Source organism: Macrobrachium rosenbergii, chromosome 21 (assembly GCF_040412425.1).
Source record: "Macrobrachium rosenbergii isolate ZJJX-2024 chromosome 21, ASM4041242v1, whole genome shotgun sequence".
NCBI lineage: Eukaryota > Metazoa > Arthropoda > Malacostraca > Decapoda > Palaemonidae > Macrobrachium > Macrobrachium rosenbergii.
The window spans coordinates 59,206,572-59,226,236 of NC_089761.1; the positions used below are offsets into that span (position 1 = coordinate 59,206,572).

Below are 19,665 nucleotides of genomic sequence, written 5' to 3' on the forward strand. Positions count from 1 at the left end.
TGTACCATTGATGTATATAATGTGCATACAAATGCAAAAGTAAAGTAGGAAAGCAAATTAATATACCAGAAGACATGAATTTCTTATCTTCTGCTCTTAGGTATTTGATTTTGATTGATCAACAGAATCACTTTGCGATGTTTTAGAGTATTTTCCTAAACGTTTTTCTCAAGTAAAGGATATACCAGGTGTTGTTTCTCTGCTGAATTTATTTGTAATGATGTAAATCAGCAAATCTGAGAATGAGAAAAAAGTCCTGTTCTTTTGTCTACGAGACAGTTATTTAACAAAATTAACTATATAGTACTTGATATCCAATATGAATCAGCTCATTCTGGGTACTATGCTGTCCTATCTGAACTCAGAAGACACTACTTCATTCCTAGAAAATTTTCAGTGGTGAAAAAGGTTCTAAAGCACTGTGTTCACTGCAAGAGATTTAATGCATGCGCTGTTAATCTGAATCAGAATTGTTAAAAAGAATTCATGGAAGACCCATCTCCTGTGCCTTTCGGCAACATTTTCATTAATTATATGGGGTATTTATAGTTAAACTAGAGAAGGAAAATGCTAAGGTATGGTTATCATGTCTTGCTTGCACTTGGTCTTGTGCAATTACAGTAAAACCCCTGTATTTGAGGTCTCAATATTCGCGGATTTCTCTGTGGAACATACAGGCAGTCCCCGGTTATCGGCAGCCTCGGTTACTGGCGATCCGGTTTTACGGTGCTTGTCTAGCGACGACGATAACCAGATTTTCGTCGTTGATAACCGGTTATCTGCGCTGATAACCGGTTATCAGCGCTGATCGCCTCTTATCGGTGGCGCTGATCACCGGTTATCGGCGCCGTTAACCAGGTATCAGTGCTATTATTGCTGATTTTCGGTTAGCAGCGATTTTCAGTTGTCGTCACGCCGTCTGGAACGGAACCCCACCGATAACTGGGGTTATTCGCAGAAAATTCACCCATTTGCAGTATTTTTCACTGAGAAATATTCACTAATTACTGTATTTTCATATCATTTTCATGACTAAATGCACTTTTTGTGATAAAACTATTAAAATACAAAGGTATAAGAATTTTTAGAGTTGTTTTTGTGTTTAAACTATCAAAATAAGCAGTTCTACATGTTTTTAGAGGGGTTTTAAGTATTCGTGGATTTTAGCTATTCGTGGGGGGTGCGGTACGCATCCCCCGCGAATATAGGGGGTTTCCTGTATTATGGAACTGCTATAACTTATAATCTAAACAAGTTGGGTCCATGGTATCATATTAACAACATGTAAATCCTTGTTACTTAACAGATTACTGTACATTACTTATTGGGAGGACAGACCACCAAACTGTCCAGTAAACTGAGGTGCCACTGCAACAACACTGTATAATTACAGCATAATGCACTGAAATACTTACTTTAAATCCTGCCTCAAAACATTATTCAAAAAGTGTTCATAGTTTTGAATTTTCTCTTTACTGGCCATCATATAACGTTCTGAAAAAAATATAAAAATATTAATACAGTATATGATTATTGATCACAACATATTACTGGCTATGTAAGAAAAAATTGCTATAAATGAAATAATGACTGAAATAGCATTAAAACGCGTTACTCTACTTTATCTAGGATCAGATGAGATGAGCCTACATTCTTCTAGCAGAAGAATACTTATTATAAATTAGTTAACAACTGTGCTTGCATTCCAAGTTAGAAAACTGGAGAAAGAGAACAATTTATAAAAATAATAAAATTAACAAAGCAAGTTTAAACAGTATCATAAATCTTTAAAGTAATTTGTATTTTTCCTAACAAACAAACCTGAGGTCTTTACATATGGGATTAACTTTCAGCGAGCTAGAAAACCGACCGTTAAACTTTTGCAAGGTGGTTATGGTAATAGCTACCAATGGTAGGGGCGGAAGCACTGCCCACCAAGTCGGTGCCCATTGAATTCTACGCAGTTTACATCTTGGCCCAGGTAAAAGAATGAGGGGGTGGTAAGGGGTGGGCCGTTTATGTAAAGACCTCAGGTTTGTATGTTAGGAAAATACAAATTACTTTAAAAATTTGTCATTTTTTCCTATACAAATACAAAACCTCGGTCTTTACATATGGGAGAATTACTTTAGGAGGGAGGATTCTGAGTAAATCTCTGAACTGACTGGTAGTTTGGCTCACTTGGGTACTCTCTTCCTGGTCATGAAAGAGCAAAGGAAGGAGACCAAACCTCTGATCTATTGAACAAGAGAAAAGTATAGTTTAGTTTCACCAGACCACTGAGCTGATTAACAGCTCTCCTAGGGCTGGCCCGAAGGATTAGACTTATTTTACTTGGCTAAGAACCAACTGGTTACTTAGCAACGGGACCTACAGCTTTTTGTGGAATCCGAACCACATTATAGCGAGAAATGAATTTCTATCACCAGAAATAAATTCCTCTAATTCTTCATTAGCCGGCTGGAGACTCGAACTCGGGCCTAGCGAGTGCTAGACCACAACTCTACCGACTCTCCCAATGAGGAACTATAGAACAAGAGAGATGTTCAATCGTCAGACTTTTGGGAAATTTGAGTTAAAGGAATGTAATATCCTTGATTCGAAAAGGTTTGGATAACCCCACAGCGTCGGAGACTATAAAGCTAAGAATAACCAATGGGTTTGCTCATAGTCAGTCCCTCTTTCCCCTTGCTAGAGAGAAGGAAGGATGTGCATCTACTAATCCAATGGAGCTAGATTATAGATAGGATACTCAGTCACCTAAGGATACTCAGTCACCTAGATCACCTGTACCAGCACGTGATGGTTCATTCACTGTTCCTCTGCCCACTGGAAGAGGAAGGAGACAGGAGAAAGGGAGGAGGCCAGTCCCACACACACTTTCTCCTTGCAGCCATACACCTTAGGTGAGATGCAACCTGTCCCTCAAAAGCTGGGTGAACTACATGACCCGTTGAGCATCCATCTTCGGATTCAAGGACCTACGGGCAATGTCCCATGGTAAAAGGAGATGAATGTGATCTGCATGATTACATTCCATTCTAGTACTCGACCAACAGGTTCTTCCTGAGTGCGATGGACAGACTGATGGCCCTGGCCTCGAAAGATCTGGCCTGAAATGTTCTGATGTCCACCAGGAAGTTGTGGGGTACACTTGTTTGATCACCTCACTAGTCAAAGGAATGACAATTTGGACACCATTCCTTGGCCAACTCGAAGCTAATGAACAAGTCGTTGGCATTGGAGTGACATTCTATTCTTTACAGAGGCAACATAGCTGTCATTCTGTCATTGGAAGCAAACCACAGGACCACAGAAATGGAATGATCCATCTCACTAATCACCTTTGAAACATGTAGAATGGCAAAAGGCGCAAGCTTCCAGATGTGAATGGATATCAAAGAGGTCTTTCTTTATTCAAAGGTGAGAGATGACAGAACAAACCAGAGTCAACTTCAGTAAGTCGAGAAAAGAAGGACTATGATCAAGCTTCTTCAGAGGTTGAACAAATTTCTGGAAGTCAAGGTGCCAAGATCAACTGTCCTCATCCCCTGACTTCAGCAAATGAATTGTTGTAATTACATCCACCTTGCTTTGGATGTGTCTGGTTGGCCACTGTACTGAATGCTCTTCTGTCTACTTGTGTACCTGCACAGCAATAGAGCAGATGAAAAGACACTAGGACCTTTTGTTGACCATGATGGCACTACTGTGGTGTTGTTGCTATTACACCAAGGAGTGTCTATCTTTGGATCTTGAGACTCTTGAAAATCTAAAAAGATCTGTGCTTAAGTTCCAAGAAAGGAAGCGTAGGCACCTGCCGCCCTGGTCAATGTTTCAAAGAATGAAAAATCTCTGGAGGAGGACTGTGTAACCATAGCATTACCTTGGTGTCGTTGCTATCTTAGGAGTGCCTATTAGGGCCCTGAGACTTCTGAAACTGTCTTAAGATCCACATAACATTCTCTCCCTCTCAGGCTGTGGATCAACTGGTAATTGCAGCAGCAGCAGCTACTGCTTACATCTCCCACTCCTAACAGAGGGAGTGTAACTACATCAAGTCAAAAGAAATGGAGCTCCTAGACACCACTTCTTGACTGAGTAGGAACCAAAAACAAGTTGCTGGAAGTTAGTTTGGAGGTGCTGTTGATCTCCTGACGAATCAGGCAGATTTGTAAGCCCAAGATTTGAATCATGGATGCGAAACATGTCTCCTAGATGTCAACAGAATCCGGTGCCCTAGGAGATCACCTATCCAAGTACTGACCTGACCAAATCATTGCTAACTAAGCTGATCGGACAAGAAGCGTTATTTTCAATGTGGCATGGTCGATGGCTGTTATATCCACGAATGGTAACAGCTTTGGAGTGTTGGGATTAAAGGGCTAACTGACTGTCTCCCTAGATCGAACAGTTCTTCGAAACGTCGAGGTGCCAAGACCAATTGTCGCTAACACTGACCCTAGTGACCGAACTTGTCTGTCATATATCTGTCAGCCTGGAATATGTCTGGTTGACCACTGTGCTGAGTGTGCAACTGCAAACCTGTGCACCCGCACCATCAATCGAGGAGATGATAGGACACTAGCACTCCCCTCTTGTTGACTAAGGAACTACCTTGGTACCGTTCCGTAACAACACTATGGAATGCCTATCCTCTGTTCATGAGGCTTGGAGAGCTAAAAAGATCCAGGCTACTGAGGTGCAAATTAGGTCAGGTTAGGCTAGGTTTAGTTTAGGATGGGCAAGGTTGGGTTAAGTACCCAACCAAACCTAACCCAACCTAGCCTCTTGAAGAGCAATATATGGCATCAACCTTCTGGTTGATGCCATAAGACAAGATGTTCCAGGATATTGAAGTGCAAGTCTTGTAAGGTTAGGCTAGAACTGGTTAGGCTAGGTTAAGTTAGGCTAGGTTAAGTTAGGTTAAGTACCCAACCAAACCTAACCTCTTGAAGTATGGGTGAATGCCCTTCGGTTGATACTTTGAAGCACGAAGTATCTTTGGAGGGGAAGTGTGTACAACATCCCAAGAGAATAGTTGTTGTCTCATCATTAGGCTAAGTCCCCTCACCTCTCTGAGAGAGGATGGGAAGGAATGGGGAGACCGTGTCGAAGACCAGGACTCCTCTTTTCATCTTCAAGAATTAGGCTTCATTTTTGTGCTAAGAAGAGTATTGCAGAAGAGGACACTGAGGATGTTGTAACGACGAGTACAGTAAGCCTGATCTGTAAATCTACAGAGCTAGAAAATAATTCTGATTGCACAGGGAAAAAACTTTACACAATCTGTATTGACTGACTCCTGTTTTGGAAGCATAGGATGGTATGGTTCTACAGAATTCCACTGTAAACCAGACCAACCTGTAGTAAAAAACGAACAGGAATCTGTAGAAATCCATGCTGACGAACTTTAACTACCTTGGCTCAGGGAGTCGACGGTTAATATTAGTGTAGGAACAATCAAGAGCCAAGGTTCGAATGGGAACAATGAAACAGATTTCTTCCTACTTGTAAATGTTGAAGTCTCTGGCTGAACACAAGTGAAAGACCACCAATTCACGCAATGACGCCGTAGGGTCTGATTGAACAAATTAATTCATTCGTTCGGTTGTGGGCGTTTTTGAAATGGACATTGATACTATGATGAAAACGACCGATGAAGGTCACAACGTATGTTGGAAACGTCTGGAAGAATGATCCATTCATTCGAATGCGTTGGCCGTTCATTCGGTGATGTGGACGTCAACTTACGTTTTGAAGGGCGTAAAAACTGGTGGAACGATCCTCCACGCTCATATGTAGATGGGATTTTGATAAGAGCTTTCAGGTTTGTTGGTAGGAAAACTGCAAATCATCTTAAATTTGCAATTTCTTCCTATAAAAACACAAGCCTTTGCTTTTTAAAGGACACTCACTCTAGGTGGGAGATTAGGTCAAAGATCATAACTGGAGCTCATCTACCAACTAGAAAAGTCAGCTTTCTAGTCACTTATGCGAGCAGGGAATAGAAGACTCTTGTGACCACCTTTACATCCTGACATATGCGGCTATGGGTAAAAGGGTACTGAGCCAGAGTATGACTTCTTTGTAGCCTTACTCAATGAGATGGAGAGACCAGCTCAGAAACAGTATGTCACCCCCATACAGTATATATGCTCTACCACATATGTCCCACATCTTGTGTTAAAAGAGAGATAGCGGGAGTCACATCTACCATCTAAAAGGTCTGCAGCTGAAGCTCTGCTGCGCAACTAACCTGCATCTGCCCAACCAGTGAGACTACAATCATTGGCTGCTGGGTGGAAGAACCTAGAAAGAGGGAAATAAATAACAGTCATCTTTCTTTCACCCAACCTTTCACTATCATAACCCTTAGGTGAGATGCTGTTCTATCCAAGAAAAGCTTAGGAAGTTACACAAGAAGCTGAGAAGTCACCACAGGTCCTAAAGAGAAGATAGTGCTGACAAATAACTATCCTCTTTACAGGCAGTTCCTGGGTTATGTTGGAGATTATGTTCCTAAAGCGTGACATAAGCTGGAAAACAACGTAAGCCGCAACACCGTATTAAAAAATTGCTAAAAATGTAATCTCCTACTAATCTGGTGAAATGGTTGGCCAGAATATTAGGCACCTTTGGCATGAACACTGCTAAAAATGAGAAGAGTACTTGTAAGAGACTTCAAGTAAGAAGGTAATTTAGTTCTGGCTATTACTAACTAATGGGTTTAGGACTCAATTCTACCATGACTCCCATCCCCGTTCTTATAACAGAAAGGATGTGGACAATGTCTCCCACTGTATCTTGTCCAACTTCATTGTGTACTTCAGCCTACATGCTCTTGAAAGAGGAAATAAGGATGGAAGGGAATCCAGTCATGCTGCAATCTCACCTCCATACTTATACTGTACTAAACTTTGGGTAAATTGGATAAGATACTCAGGTAATTATGCAACCTACTGGGCAGCCACTGTAAGTCCCAAGGATAAGGTATATAGGGTCTTGTGGACAAGATCCCACAGGTAGAATGATGTAGAAGTAGTCTGAATATGCCAGATACCAGGCCTCATTACCTGGAAAACTGAACAATTCTTCCAAAAAGCTAGGGACGGATCCACGCCCAACTTCATGAGGTCTCACATGGGAAGGGAGGCCAACCTCCTCTTTAGGGGTGGTGTAGGCTGTCTGATCATGTCATGCACTTGCCTGTACTTGTGAAAAGTCTTCTAAACTCCAGCTTCTGGGAGTGGGTCATTTTCAGATAGTATCTAAAAGTGTCAGGCAAAGCAGCATATTATCTGGGTCTCCATCTATGAAGTCTCAGAGGAAAGGAATTGAGAAACACTCAAACCTCTGGTCTGACATACAGTACACAGATCCTGAGTTTCTGCCAGAGACTAAGGAACAAAGGAAAGCAAGAGAGATTCCCACCTTTCTGAATACTAAATGAGATACAACAGGCCATGTAACTCCCCCACCCTTATTGCCAAGGCAAAAGTTAAGAGGATACTAGTCTTACGCATAAGGTCTCTGTCTGTAGCTTGAGACATAAGCTCGAAAGGTATGACTCTGAAGGACCAGGGACACATCCCACCTATGGGGCCAATGTTCATGATGATAGCAAGACTGTTGGAAACTCTTCATTAGCATAGACAACTCCACTGGGGAGTAGAGGTCTACCCCATTCAGTCTGAAAACCTGTGATAGGGCTGAGCAATAGCCTTTTACTGCAGAGACTGAAAGGAGCTTGTCTCGGCAATGAGTAATGAGGAAACCTTTGACCTGCTGAAGAGATACTCTGACCAGAGAGATACCCCTTCTATGACACCAATCACAGAAGAGGGCTCACTTTCCTTGGTAAATGTTTGCTAAGGAACGTCAAAGATACCCTGACATCTCCCTCGCAGCCCTGTGAGAAAAGCCCCCCAACCCTGTCCCCCTTCCTCTCTCTCTACGTGAAGATACTAGGTGCACTACTTGATGGTACCAGGGCATGTGTGGCTGATACAGGAGGGTGAACCACTGAGGCAGCTCTCTTGGCGCCCTGACTATGGAAGACAGCAGCCTGGGATATCAACCGGCATGAAGCCAACGAGGAGCCACCGGTCATGTTAAGACCATGAGTGACTAACACTCTGTTTATCACCATACAATGTAATTTGAATGGTAAAAATGTATAAACATCTACGTTGTCGCAGGGGTGCTGAAATGTATCTTCCAATACTGCCCAGGGATCTGGAACTAGAGAACAGAAAACTGGAAGTTTTCTGTTTATCATGGTTGCAAACAGATCAAGCATAAGAGACCCCACAACTCTAATAACTTTTCTGCTACTTGGGGGTGTAGGGACTCCATCCCCATAACCTGACCCTAACGACTGAGTTGATCTGCAATAACATTCTGCTTCCACGAAATGTATCTTCCACTCCACTCAACAGCCTAGCAAACTACTAATACATGCATTTGCACTGCCAACTGACAGAATGTGAGATACCATTCCCCCTTTGCTTGTAGATGTAGGCCATGATAGTTGTGTTGTTGCTCAACAACACCAACTAGTGACCTTTCAACCATTCCTGAAAAGCTTGTAATGCTAAGCATGCTGCCTGCATCTCTAGAAGACTGAAGTGTAGATGAGGTGCAGATTATGGCCACACCTGAAACTCACTCTCCTCTCAGGTGTGCAAAACACCCCATCCTTGATGCATCTGAAAACAATTCTGAAGATGGGGGTTTAACAGAACTCCTTTACCTCTCAATTCAAAGGAGCAAGTTGGGAAGGAGCCTGAAAGGTACTTCCGCTGCCACTAATAAGACTGCAAATAACTCTGCCCAAGAGACATGAGCTTCTCTAACAACAACAAGATGACTTAAGAACACCTGCCAAAGCTGAACAGGTTGTTCCTGCAGAGACAGGAACTGCGCCACTACCTCTCTGAACTTGCTCACATGAGTCTACTGGATAGGCTCTCTCCCCTGTTGAATTTAAAGTAAGCCCAGGTACTTTGCCTGCTGCTTGGGAACAAAATCTGACTTCTCCCAGTTAATCACAATCTCCAATTTGTGATAAAAGGCAACAAGGCAATCTATGTCCTGAACAAGTTGCACAACTGTGGATGCCAGGACTGACCAACGATCCAGGTACTGCAATAAGCGTGCGTCCTTTGAATAAGACTAAGCTGACACCACGGTGAACACCCAAATAAACATCCAAGTAGTCATCACCAGTCCAAAGCATAGCACCTCTGCAACAGGTCATTTGTCAGCCTGCAGACCGATACATCCAGTGCCAAAGGAGTAGCCTCTGCATCTTCCAGCATCCAATACTTCCTCTGGTGTGAAAATAGAGGGGAAGGAGTTTGCATGACCTACGGGAGGCAAGAAAATTTCTCAACTCACAGATCAGGGTGTTCATCTCTTCTAAACCACCACACGCTAACTGTGACCACAGCAATCAGACTGAAGGCCACGTGTCAGGAGTATTCCCAAAAGTAAACTCTGTAGATGAGATGGTCAGCTGGTATGAGGCTGCATTTGCCTCATCGCCTCCCCCAGGTTCTGGTCATGGATAAGCAAAATAATCTACATGAAGTGCTGCTCTAATTCTCTTTGCAGGGGATCTGATGGGACCATTTGGTTCCATCAGATCCCCTCAGATGCAAGTTGCCAATAACTCAGCTAAAGAAGAAGTTGCACCAGACTCTGCTACCAAGGGCATTCCCAGTCTCGTACCAAACCTTACAAGACCCTTGCTGGAATAAAGGTATGAGATGCTGTGAAGTTGCTGTCAAAACTCTGTTCCAACTTAGATACCACAATCCCCCACTCCGAAACTCAGTAGCCACCAAGCCAGAGGAAAGAGGGAAAGAAAGGGCACTTGCACTGCCTCTCCCACTCACCTCTCATCCCCTGGAGTGGGAGCCCTCAGATTGTGCACACTCTGCAGAAAGTGGGAACGGTGCAGGTTTCCTCCTATAACCTCCCAAAGAAGGCCATGAAGAATGTCCCCCACTTCTGAAATGAATATGGTCTGCAGAGCAAGACTGAGACGACTGAGTGGGTTGTGCAATCCCTTGTCTGTCTGACCCCGATGAGTTGAAGAGAAAATGGCTATCCCGCACCTGCTTTGCCACAACCATCCAACTGTGGTTGAGTAGAGCAAACCAGCCTCACCCTGGTGTAAGCTCAAGCACTCAAAGTGGGACAAGACAGGAGCAGACCTCGAGCCTAAGTTAGCTGACACTGCGGCAGAAGCCCTATTGGAGAAAGATCAATCACCATTCAATGACTGTGCATCTCTGCTCTCCCGAGTGGGAAGAGCGCACAGAAGCAGCCCTGCTGGACTTCTTATGTGAGGCCCTAGGCTTCCCTTCATCTGCTTCCACTTATGTGGCAGAAGAGGGACCAGACAAGGAGGAGTAGAGGATGACAAGTCCAACGATGAGAAAGAAGATGAAGACAAAAAAGAAGAGCACTAATAGCGCTTTTTCTCTTTCCCCTGGCTGACCTGACTCACCTTACACACTGAAGGATTAGCTGAAGCAGGAACTGAAGATGAAGTCACACCCACTAGAGGATCTGCTATAAGAAGGACTACTGCAACAGGAAGATCCCCTTCCTTTGCAGCAGTTGACAAAGCCAAGACAGGTGTAGACCCATCAGAAACTAACTCAGAAGATGGATAAGGCAATAAAGCATTCTTCTCTCCCACAAGGGTAACAAGAAAGCCCAAAAAAGAGGGACTACTGGAACATTTGGGATAGGCCAAACATTCTGCAGTTACTTTAATGATGACAAAGCCTTCCAGGGACTTGGAATATCATTATCATTATCAGACGAGTAGGAAGGAAAAACAACTGGTAATGGAGTGCCTCCCTCAGAAGTTACTTTGTCCTCAAGCATAAGGTCATGATCAGGTTTATTAGGCATAGTACCAACCCTCCAAGAAGGGGTAGCACTTAAAGGAGAAAGAGGAATGGTAGATGGAGGATGGGAGGAACTCAAAGGGTTTGGAGGCATTCCTGGAGGCCTGAAGCTGCCGAGCACTTTTTAATTCTTATTCCTCTTCCCACACCTAATCCACAGGGGGTGAACCCCAAACAACACATTCCCTACTAGATGAAGCCCTAGAACAGGATATCCCCTGCAGGTAGCACAGAGAGTTAGAACTGGACGTTAAAGGCGACACGAACCATCCCCAAAGGAATAATGTGCCTTGAAATGATGTTCTTCATGTTTTATGGACATTTGGATAAAAACAAGTAATCAAGGCAGCAGAAAGTAAAAAAAAATGCAATTTAATGGCAATGAGCAAATGCTCAAGCAAACACTCCCAAGTTCTCATCCACCAAGCAGGGACGATGAGCACAACACATCTGTTCTCTACCACCCCAGCCAAATAAAAGTGAGCGTAACAGCTGGTGAATGAGTCATACTCCTCCACTCGCCCCAATCTCTACCTGTTAACTCCCTTGTTACTAAGTTTTCTATGACCAATACAGGTATTTGCTTGCACTGAAGGATACTCCTATACAAAAGGTTTGGTTGGCTTTCTGTAGGAACAAATAGACCATATGATGTAGATCAGGATACCACTTGGTTAATGACTAATGTGGAGTCACTAGGATCATCCTGAGACCATGAGTGATCAGTAAATGGGTCAGTCAAAACTGAAGCGAGGCCCAGACATCACAACTGTCCAAAGGGTGTTGCAAGGCATCCCCCAAAGCAGTCCAGGGTTCTGGCATTGGAGATAACACCAAGAACTTCACAATTTGTGTGTGTGCAGGTCTAGGATCATTTCATCCCTACAACCTGCCACTGGTGAATGAGCTGATCTGCCAATACATTCTGACAGCCCATGAGTGTATTAAGGTGACAGCTCAGCAGTGCAGCCAATTAACTGCTTTGCCAACCCGGAAAGTGAGGAGGCTGGTCTCCCCTTGCTTGTTGACATATGACACTATGGTTCTGATGTTACAATATCTAAATGTGCATCTTTTGTTTTTTAGTTCTTCATCTGATCAATTTGCATTTTGTGAACTGCCTCACTTCTACTGTGTTCTGATGCTGTACTTGGATACCTGGACACTACCAATTCTTGAGTCTTCTGTTTAGCTTCAAAAATAAACAAAAGAAGGTACAGGCAGTCACCAGTTAACGGCGGGCTTGGTTAACAGCAATCTGGTTTTACGGCTCTTGTCTAGCGACGGAAATTGTCAATTTTTGGCACTGAAAAAGGGATTTTGACGACGGAAAAATCTATTTCTGGGGGAAGACCTGTGTCACCCAGTGAAATGGTTCCAATAGCACTCATTTCTAGGTATAAATATTGCTAAATATACCAGAGAAAAAGCTATCCATAATGCCAGGGTTACAACCCTGGATCGATCACCACAATGGTGTCGGTATACACTAAGGGGCGAGTGGTAGCCACTATCACAGATGCTTTGCCCAATAAATCTCTCCGTTCTCAAAGCCCCCATCTCAAAGCCCCATCATGGAAGAGCCGCCATTTTTATTCTAGCACCCTCCAAGCTTGGTATGCTATCCCGGAAAGGAAGTATAGGATGGGTCCTGGGTGACACAGGTCTTCCCCAGAAATACTCAAAACTTTTCTGGGCTCGACCTGTGTCACCCAGTGAAATAGCAGAGAATCGCCATTTTTATTCATCTAGAAAGTGGTTCTAGCACCCTCCAAGCTTGGTATGCTATCCGGGTGGGAAAGGAAGTATAGGATAACAAGAGTGGGAACTAATATTCAGAACTTGCCTTATAACGTTAGACACAGGTCTTCTAGTTCAGAAATAGATTTTTCCGTTGTCAAAATCCCTTCTTTCTGGGCTCGACTTCTTTCTCTTTTTTTTTATTTTCCTTTAAGTGAAATAGTAACAGAGAATCAGCCATACAATAGTAATGGTAGTATCATCTAGAGTTTACCTTAATGGAGCTAAATAAAACTAAGAGAACAATACTGTGTTTTAATAGTCCCAAATATAAAGTTCAAAATATATTTAAAAACTATAAGGCACATAGTATAGAAATACCAAATGACCAACACGAAGATACTTAATGTTAAACAGATTTTGTCTTAAATACAGGATATCAATGTTACAGGCAGGAGTCAGGCTGTGAAGCAGACCTGACCTAAAAGGCTAGAAAGCAGGGCATGCAAGCGAGGCAGGTAGGTGAGAGAGTAAACCAATAGGTAATTTAATCAAGAATTACATTAAAATAAGGACAAGCAAGAGTTATATATACTAGTCTTGAGCTGGACAAGGAGGAACAATACTTCCTGCAGCTACAGTGGAATATTTAAGAGCCTCTAGGGACTTAAGATAGTGGCGTTTAAATACTGTTGGAGATTTCCAGCCTGTACACTTTTTGAGGTCATCAAAATTCATATAGTGAAAATAATTAACTGAGGTAGCTACCGCCCGAATATCACGTACCTGGGGTACTGAATCCGGGTTAGCCTGTTTAATAAAATAAAGAATTTGTTGCCTGATGGCCTTTAAGGAAATGGTACCCCATTTTCCCTAACAAAAAGAGGGCCTGAAGTTCTTTTAGAAGTTCTATTTAAATAAACTTTTAAAGTGTTAACTGGACATAAAGATAGATCCTGTGGAAGGGGAATAATCTTCCAAGGAGACCATCTATTTTGTGGATCCTCATTCTTTGCTAGAAATCTGAGATCTGGAGACAACAGAACTTCTCCTGATGGGAGGAAATCAACGTGATTCGGTTCTCTAGAAAGAGCAGATAGTTCAGAAATTCTAGCCCAAGGCTAGACTTATTAAAAACGTCTTCCTTAACAGACTCGGGTATGTACATAATTCGTTATCAGTGTCTGATGCCAATTTAAGTACGTCATTTAAGAACCAGGAAACTGTGTGTGGACGGATTGCTGGTCTAAGACGAGCACATGCTTTAGGAATTGACGAAAAGTATGAGTCTGTAAGGTTAATATTAAAGCCATGTAAAAATATTTTTCTTAAAGCAGATTTTGTTGTAGTAATAGTACTAGTGGCCAATCCTTTCTCAAATAATGATCTGAAGAAAGAGATTGCTAGATTCGTGGTCATTTTCTGAGCTTCAGATTCCCTTAGAAATAATGCTAACTTTTTAACTGCTGAGTCATATTGTCTAAGTGTAGATTCCTTCTTATCTGATTCTATGAACAGTGTATTGAGAGGGTCAATGTCAGCGTCTTTCTGAGCTGCAAACTTCATAAAGTCCATAAAGCTAGGGCACTCAGAATTCTTGAGGAAGCTGACACAGTCCGAGTTTGCACTACTTGTGTCAATCTTGGATTGGGGATCTGTTTGTGTCGGAGTTTCAACTCCAGTAGAAGAGGAAACCAATTGCTCTTTGGCCAATTGGGTACCACAAGTGCTATTTGACCTTTGAATGATCTGAGTTTGTGTAAAACTTTCATCAATAGGTTTATTGGTGGAAACAGATAGATCCTTTGCCATCTGTTCCAGTCGATTGACATCGCATCTGTGGAATGAGCTAGAGGGTCTAGATTGGGAGCAACGTAACACGGAAGCTTGTGGTTGTTCTCTGTGGCAAACAGGTCTACCTGGAGACCCGGTACCTGAAGACAAATCCACTCGAATGATGTCTTGTCCAAGGACCATTCCGACTCCAGCGGAGTTGTCCTGGATAGTGAATCTGCAATGACATTTCGAACACCTGTCAGGTGGGTAGCTGACAGGTGCCAGAGATGTTCCTTGCCAGAGAGAAAATTGCAATCATTACATGATTGATATGGCTCGACTTGGAGCCCCCTCTGTTTAGGCAATGTACAACTACTGCGCTGTCCAGTACCAGTCTGATGTGAATCTGTCTGGCTGGATGTAGTTTCTTTAATGTTAGAAATACTGCCATTGCCTCTAGAATGTTGATATGGAACTGGCGGAATACTGTCGACCATGTTCCTTGAACTTTCTTGTGTTGGGAGTATCCTCCCCATCCGCTTAGGGAAGCATCCGTATGGATCACTAGCGATGGAGGGAGAAATTGAAGAGGCACTGACCTCGCCAAACTCTTGACTGTCGACCATGGTCGAAGCCTCTTCCTCAATATCGGCAGAATTAGAGACATCTTGTCTCTGTTTCTGCTGTTGGCTTGTTTCCGCCATACCCTGTTTATATCCTTCAGTCTGGCTTATAGTAACAAGTCTGTTACTGAAGTGAACTGAAGAGAGCCTAGAACTCTTTCCTGGGTACGACGAGAGGCTCTTTTGTTCTTGAGGAACTGCCTGGTAGCTTTGGCTATTTCCCTCCTCTTGGCTGGCAGAAGTGACAGTTTGTGTGTGTTTAGGTCCCATTGGATTCCTAACCACTGAAATTGAGCAGCCGGAACTAGACGGGATTTCTTCCTGTTTATTTGGAATCCCAAGTATTCCAGGAAGTTGATTACTGTGATTGTTGCTTTTCGACATTCCTTGGCGTTGGATGCCCAAATTATCCAATCGTCCAGGTATGCGGCCAGCATAATCCCTTGAGCCCATAGTTCTTGAACTACTGTCTCTGCCAGTTTAGTAAATATTCTGGGCGCTATGTTGAGCCCAAATGGCATGACTCTGAACGAGTATGCTTGTTTTCCTAGTCTGAACCCTAGGTAAGGAGAGAAGTTTCTCGCAATCGGGACGTGATAATATGCGTCTAAGATCTATAGAGGTGGTGACGGCCCCACGGGGAAGTAGGGTCCTTACCTGCGAGATTGTAAGCAAGCGAAACTTGTCGCATTGAATGTAAAAGTTGAGACGAGACAAGTCTAGAATTACTCTGTGCTTGTCTGAGTCTTTCTTTGGGACACTGAACAGACGGCCTTGAAATTTCAAGTGTCTGACTTTCTTTATTGCCTTCTTTTGCAGAAGGTCTTTTGCATAGTCCAGTAAGTCTTTGGATGGAGGTTGATGGAATCTGACTGGCGGAGGAGGCCCTCTGCTCCAGCTCCATCCCAGACCTTTCGAAATTATACTGTGGGCCCATGGACTGAAGGTCCAATGGTCCCGGAAGAGATACAATCTCCCGCCTACCTGAGGAGGCTCATTGATTGGAAGAGGTCTTACTTCCTCTGCCTCCTCAGGCTCCTCTTCCATGCGAGAGAGGTCTGGACGCTGCTCTACCTCTGTAGGCGGCTCTGGCTCTACTACCCCTCGCATGCCTATTGTATCCGCGAAACGCCCCCTGGTTTTCAAACGAGGCGTTGAAAGCTGGGAACATCACGAAGGCTGGCAGAGCCGAAGCTTGCTGAGCCGGCTGTACTAGTACATACTGCTGCTGAGGCTGTGCCTTGGATGTGGAAGGCTGTCCAATCTGTGAGACCGGTACCGCCTGAAGCACAGTCTGAGCCTGAGGCTTCTGATAGTCCTGGAATCTCCTGAACCTCTTCCTTCCCTTAGGTTGAGGTCCGGGGGTCTCAGAGGACTTCCTTTTGAAAGGAAGACCCCAGCGAGAGCGAAGGTTCTGGTTCGCTCTGGTTGCCTCTGCCAAGACGTTATTGACCTCATCCTCTGGGAAGAGGTTAGGTCCCCAAATAGAGCTCTTCATGAGTCTATTGGGCTCATGCCTGATTGTGGCGTCGGCGAAGATGTGCTTCCGGCAGTTCTGCCTCGCAACCACAAAGTCATAAAGGTCCGATTGGAAGGATGCCAGTAATGACTTTGTGAGGACCTGAAACAGTGGTTCATCAGCATATACTAGTGCAGTCACCTCTGAGATGGTGACGGAATGAATGGAGCGACTCAACCTGCATCTTGCCTCATACTCCGTCTTCAGCAGAGCATCCGGAATCTTGTAAAGTTGCTCGCTGAACAGGGTGGAGGCACACTCGGGATCGAGTTTCCCCACCGTGAACATCGCCAGAGCTCCCAACCAACATTCCAAATCTCCGGGGAAGAGAAGGGAAGTGGGATCTGTCTCCCGGAGTTGAGGTATGGGCTTGCCATCCATCCCAGCCTGAAGGGTCAGCTCTGCAATCTTAGTAGTGCAGGGGGTCAGAATAGAGCCACCTACAGAGAACATAGTGGAACTTCCTCTAAAGGGAGTAAGTTTAGTGTTCTCGCACTCCCAGTCAGTGAGAGCGCGCATCAGGGTGGATTGAGCTTGGTCCCTAGGAAAGATGACCATTTCCTTAGGGACCTTATCGGATCTAATCCAGGCCTCCTCAGTTAGCCTGGCATAGCCTGGCTAGGGAGGCACTAGGTTGGCTGGAAAGAACTCTAGTTCTTCCAGATGACGAGTGCCCAATCCCTCTATGGTCAGTGTGCCATTATGCAGCGGAACATGCAGGGCCAGCCACCACGGGTTCCTCTTATCAAAGGGAGGCAGTCTGGAGGCATCCGGGACAACATATGACTGTTGTACTGCTTTGGATTGGGTGAATCCGGCAGGCAAGCTTTCCTGGGTCTCCATCCTCTGTGCCAATGACAACACTGACTGTCCTGAGGTCTCTAAGCTTGTGACAAGCTGAGATGAGAGATCTTGTAGCCGAGCTTCAACCTTCGAATCGATCCTCTGCATCAGCAGGTCGACGAAAGCCTCAGAGTCGAAGCTAGGCTGTGGGGCTTAGCCTTGAAACTCTGGTCCTCGACCCCTTAGACGGGGAGTAGCCTTTGAGGACGTCACTGGTTTGGGAGCCAGTGACGACCTAGAGGAGCTGGCGGATTAGACCTTTGAGGTCTGGAAGGCTTAGGTAAGTCCTTCCTTTTCAGAGATTTCACCTTGGGGATAACAGACTGGGATCTGTCCCCAAGGTTAGCTGACTTGGAGAATCCCTGAAATGAAGAGGACGAAGATGGTGAACTGGATAAAATAGACCTACTTCTACTACCTTCACCTGCCTCACTTACCACCCTACCTTCTACCTGGTGGTCATCGACGCTCATCGGTTCAACATGAATGTTGATGGCCGCTACTTCTTCCGCCACCTCTTCGCACAGATCTTCGTCTTGGGGGTCTGCGTCTCTTCCCTGATCCTCACAATGAGTGGGGTGGCCACGTCCTTCGGTACTGCGGCGGAGATCCGAGCATTCGGATAAAGGAGATTGCAAATCTCCTCCGACAGTACATAGGGGCGGCCAGACGTAACATTCCTTCCAAATCCGCTGACCCAGGTCTTCAGGGTTGACAGCGAAGAGGCTCGGATTGCTTGGTTAGACTGGAAGAGGAGGTACGACTTGTACTGATTGCTAAAAATATTCTCCAATATTTTTCACATACATCCAAATTGAGTCATTAAAATCAAAGGGACTAAAGGTTAGCAGTCTCTTGTCACTTACCGACACATCTGTTACCAGCTCGTAAAGAGCGTAACAAATCTCACAGCCGTCCGGGTGCCAAACAACCAGGTCTCCAACTTGCACCGCGCAGCTGGAGTGCGAGCGGCACACCTCATGTCCGCAGGGTTGCTGGAGGACGGCCGTGCAACCTGGCTCCTGACAATGTACCATCTGTAAGTGGAATGATGGTACATGAGTATCATCAAGGCAGGACCCGCCGGAACTGAGTCCGGCAGCAAAAGTCTATTTTAACATAGATTTATGCTACGGGATGGTTAACTAACTAATATTTGTGTTATAAGCAAGTACTCTATGTTACTCTGCCGTGACTTGTCACTGAAATCTCATTGTGTCACATAATTATGGAATCGGCGTAATATGAGCGAAATAGAGTGTTCGCATATAGCTCATCTCTCAAATCGCCCAAGGCAGTAACCAAATAATGGAAACAGTAAAATATGCCGGAAACCATACCCACCGGAGTGGTTAATTGGACAATAACATACGAGAGACCTGACTAGTCCGGCGGAGACTTCGCCGCCTCAAGCAGGTGTTGTACATAAAGTACCTTTAAAACAACTTATTCTATCGTATTGTAACTCCTATTTGCTTTCATGGGACAGTGTTCGACGCTCCAGCTACTAACTACTATAAGTAATTAGTAGCGAGCTAATGAGACATCGCCCAAACTAGTCTGGCCCGGAAAGGGAAAGGGAGATGAGTGGCGGAAACCCGGCGGAACGTCAACCGGTCAGGTGGATGCACCCTCCGAGAAGCCGAATACAACCTCCTATACGGTGCTGAGCGCAAGCGATCGGCTTTCCTCTTACGAGGATGTCGCCCAGGCAACGTCGCCAAAAAGCAGATTCTAATCGTTCAGGTAAAAAAGGACTAGGCTAAATACACGAAAAAGCAGGAGGTTAAACCTCCTTGTTCCTAGCCTACCCTCCAAAACCAAAACTTTGGCCTGGTCAGGAAGGCTAGGATTGAGCGCTACAGGAGTGGGGAGAGTAGACCCTTCGTACTAACCTAGCCTCACCCTCCAAAACCGAATTGACCTGGTCAGGTGGCTGAGTGTGAAATGAGGAGCCCACTCACTAGCCTAACCTCACCCTCCAAAACCTAACGGCCTGGTCAGGTGGGCTAAGTGTAAATGAGGAACTCTCTCACTAGCTTAACCTAACCTCACCCTCCAAAACCTAACGGCCTGGTAAGGTGGGTTAAGCGTAAATAGAGGGACTCTCTTACTCGCCTAACTTCACCCTCCAAAATCGTAAAACGGCCTGGTCAGGTGAGCTAGGTAGCCTGAGCATCGTGTAAAGCGCATGTCATGCCTAGCCTAACCCTCCAAAACCGTATCACGGCCTGGT

General features: G+C 44.6%; 1 protein-coding gene across 1 annotated transcript in view; it reads right to left on the reverse strand.

Annotated features, from left to right (window-relative positions):
- LOC136849512 (beta-1,4-galactosyltransferase 4-like) overlaps positions 1-19,665 on the reverse strand; it is a 227,239-nt gene that overhangs the window by 178,291 nt on the left and 29,283 nt on the right. The window contains exon 2 of the mRNA XM_067122856.1: positions 1,416-1,494. Coding sequence (XP_066978957.1) covers positions 1,416-1,486 — 71 coding nt within the window. The 5' untranslated portion in view covers positions 1,487-1,494. The remainder of the gene's footprint in view (positions 1-1,415; positions 1,495-19,665) is intronic.